This window comes from Corvus brachyrhynchos, unplaced genomic scaffold, assembly GCF_000691975.1.
Source record: "Corvus brachyrhynchos isolate BGI_N302 unplaced genomic scaffold, ASM69197v1 scaffold193, whole genome shotgun sequence".
NCBI classification, from domain to species: Eukaryota; Metazoa; Chordata; class Aves; order Passeriformes; family Corvidae; genus Corvus; species Corvus brachyrhynchos.
In genome coordinates, this window is record NW_008237087.1 from 417640 (window position 1) to 420593 (window position 2954).

At 66.3% G+C, this 2954-nt stretch overlaps 1 protein-coding gene across 2 annotated transcripts; it reads left to right on the forward strand.

Annotated features, from left to right (window-relative positions):
• Positions 1 to 6: 6 nt before the first annotated feature.
• Positions 7 to 2948, forward strand: PRKAG1 (protein kinase AMP-activated non-catalytic subunit gamma 1). Of its 2 annotated transcripts, XM_017728700.1 has the most exons (11): positions 7 to 123; positions 535 to 638; positions 713 to 794; positions 871 to 929; positions 1023 to 1068; positions 1175 to 1229; positions 1315 to 1441; positions 1785 to 1950; positions 2059 to 2096; positions 2198 to 2344; positions 2434 to 2948. In XM_017728700.1, exons 2-11 carry the CDS (start codon positions 567 to 569, stop codon positions 2530 to 2532), a joined length of 891 nt encoding a protein of 296 aa, XP_017584189.1. In that variant the 5' UTR covers positions 7 to 123; positions 535 to 566; the 3' UTR covers positions 2533 to 2948. The 2 variants fall into 2 exon arrangements, with proteins under 2 accessions (XP_017584189.1, XP_008627702.1); XM_008629480.2 differs by lacking the exon at positions 535 to 638 and having other exon boundaries at positions 44 to 123.
• The last annotated feature ends 6 nt before the right edge of the window (positions 2949 to 2954 follow it).

The window sequence follows — 2954 nt, forward strand, 5'->3', positions numbered from 1 at the left end:
GGGGACCGCGGGCCGCGGCCACGTCTGACCCGAGCCGTGTCTGTCCGCAGGATCCCGGCCCCGACCCTGACCCCGGCCCGGCCGCCGAGAGCCCGGCGGAGCTGAGCCCCCCGGGGCTGGAAGGTGATTCCGAGGGAGGCCTGGGAGGTCCCGGCGTGCGGGGGGGTCCCGGCACAGGAGGTGACGCGGTGATTTGGGTGTCCCGAGGGCTGCAGCTCCTGCGGGGTTCCTGTCCCGGAGTCTGGGGTATCCCGGAGCTCTGAGCTGGGTGTCGCAGGATTTGGGATGCCCCATGACTGGGGATATCCCAGAGATGCGGGTGTCGCAGAGCCCTGAGCGGGGTGTCCCGGAATTGGGGGTGAAACGGAACTTGGGGTATCCGAGGGTTCAGAGTGTCCCGGGATTGGGGCGTCACAGGATTTGGGGTGTCCCGGGATTGGGGGTGCCACAGGATTTGGGGTGTCTGGGATTTGGGGTGTCCCGGGTTTTGGGGTGCTCCAGGTTTTGGGGTGCCCCCTCACGCTGCCGCCCCAGGGGACACCCACCGCGGTGCCTACACCGCCTTCATGAAATCCCATCGCTGCTACGACCTGATCCCCACCAGCTCCAAACTGGTCGTCTTCGACACATCCCTGCAGGTGTGCCAGGGCCGGGGGGGCACTTTTGGGGCCGGGGAGGCACTTTTGGGGCTCCCTGACCCCCGTGCCTGCAGGTGAAGAAGGCATTCTTCGCGCTGGTCACCAACGGTGTCCGGGCAGCCCCGCTGTGGGACAGCAAAAAGCAAAGTTTTGTAGGTGAGCGAGGGGGACAGGGGTCTCTGGGGTCTGGGGGGGGGCTGGCAGGACCCTCCTCACCCTGTCTGTCCCCCAGGAATGCTGACCATCACTGACTTTATCAACATCCTGCACCGCTACTACAAGTCGCCCATGGTGAGGGCCGGGGTCTCTGGGGGGCTCAGGTCGGGCTCTGCCCGCCCCGCCTGACCCTGGCTGGGTGATCTGGGTTTCTCCTCTTCCTCACAGGTGCAGATCTATGAGCTAGAGGAGCATAAAATAGAGACGTGGAGAGGTGAGGGGGATCTCTGCCCACTTCCTCCTGCCCTTCCCAGCGTGCCCGGAGCCCCCTGGTGCTGCATCCCACCCACCCACTCCCCTCACCCCCCCTCTCCCCACAGAGGTTTATCTGCAAGACTCTTTCAAGCCCCTGGTCTGCATTTCCCCCAACGCCAGGTACCCTGGGGGGCAGGGAGAGGGGCACAGCTGGTGGTGGCACTCCCGGGGACACCCCAAATTCCCCCTCCCTTCCGCCCCACAGCCTGTTCGACGCCGTCTCCTCCCTGATCCGGAACAAGATCCATCGCCTGCCCGTCATCGACCCCGACTCGGGGAACACGCTCTACATCCTCACCCACAAACGCATCCTCAAGTTCCTCAAGCTCTTTGTGAGTCTCTGCCCCTTGGTGATGGTGGGGGCCAGACCAGGACCCTCGGCCTGGGCTGTGCCAGGTCCCTGTGCCAGGTACCACCCTGAGCTCCTCAGCCCAGGCTGTGCCAGGGGTTGCCCCAGGACCCCCATCCTGGGCTGTGCCAGGTCCCTGTGCCAGGTATCACCCTGGGACTACCCCGAGTACCACCCCAAGACTGCCAGCCCAGGCTGTGCCAGGTCCCTGTGCCATCTCAGGCTGTGCCAAAGCTGCCCCGGAACCCTTGGCCCGGGCTGCTCCAGGGGTCACTCTGAGACCTCCAGGCCTGGGCTCAGCACTGTCCCCTCACCATCCCCCACAGATCGCAGAGGTCCCCAAGCCTGAGTTCATGGCACGGACGTTGGAGGAGCTGCAGATCGGCACCTACAGCAACATCGCCGTGGTTGGCACCAGCACCCCGATCTACGTGGCCCTGGGCATCTTCGTGCAGCACCGCGTCTCCGCGCTGCCCGTGGTCGACGACTCGGGTAAGGCTGTCCTGTCCTCGCTTTGCCTGTCCCCAGGTCACCTCCTTGGGGGCTGTGTCCCCTCCGGAGCACCGGGGGCCTGGCTGAGCTGCTCCCCTCCCTCCCCAGGGCGGGTGGTGGACATCTACTCCAAATTCGACGTTATTGTGAGTACTGGTGGGGGGAAATCCTGGGCTGGGCAGATGCTGCGGGGTGGTGGGGGTGCCCCCAGTCCCAGCTGTGTCCCCAATGCCTGTCCCTGCCCCAGAACCTGGCAGCTGAGAAGACCTACAACAACCTGGATGTGACGGTGACGCGGGCGCTGCAGCACCGCTCCCACTACTTCGAGGGCGTCCTCAAGTGTTACAAGCACGAGACGCTGGAAGCCATCATCAACCGCCTGGTCGAGGCTGAGGTAACAGTCCCGGGGTGCTGGGGGGTCGGGAGGAGTGTGCTGGGGTCCCCGCACCCCCTCAGCCCCTCCCTGTGTCCCCCTCTCCGCAGGTCCACCGGCTGGTGGTGGTGGATGAGAGCGATGTGGTTAAAGGGATTGTCTCCCTCTCGGACATCCTGCAAGCCCTGGTCCTCCCGCAGGGCCCCTGAGGCGGTGGGGGGGAGGGGGTTCAGTCCTCCCAAGCCCCCCACTCTCCTCTCCTGCTACACTGTGCCCCCCCCCGGGGCTGGTGGGGACACCTGGGGTGTGCCCCCCACTCACCAGCAGCATCCAGCAATAACCCCCAGCCCTGGGACAGCCCCCGCTGCCCTTCCCTGGATGGGGGGGAGCTCGCAGCCCCCCCGTGCCGTGCCCTGCACCCCAAAGCCGTGTGGGGTGATGGGGGCAGCCCTCAACCCTCCAGAGGTGCCGAGCCTGGGTCACCCATATCCACGCCAGGGCTGTTCCTGTGTGGGCCCTCATCCCTGTCACCCTGCCCCCTCTCCCATGGGGGTCTCACTGGGTTTGGTGAAACCCCCTCAGCTCCACCCGGCCCGGGGACCCCCCCCACGCCCCCAGGGGTTTCCCCCAG

Bases quoted from the DNA above. Each gene is read 5' to 3' on its own strand.
- PRKAG1 (XM_017728700.1), top strand. From the start codon at position 567: ATGAAATCCCATCGCTGCTACGACCTGATCCCCACCAGCTCCAAACTG. The intron at 1,442-1,784 runs GTGAGTCTCTGC...CATCCCCCACAG, and splicing joins TCAAGTTCCTCAAGCTCTTT to ATCGCAGAGGTCCCCAAGCC. The intron at 1,951-2,058 runs GTAAGGCTGTCC...CTCCCTCCCCAG, and splicing joins GCCCGTGGTCGACGACTCGG to GGCGGGTGGTGGACATCTAC.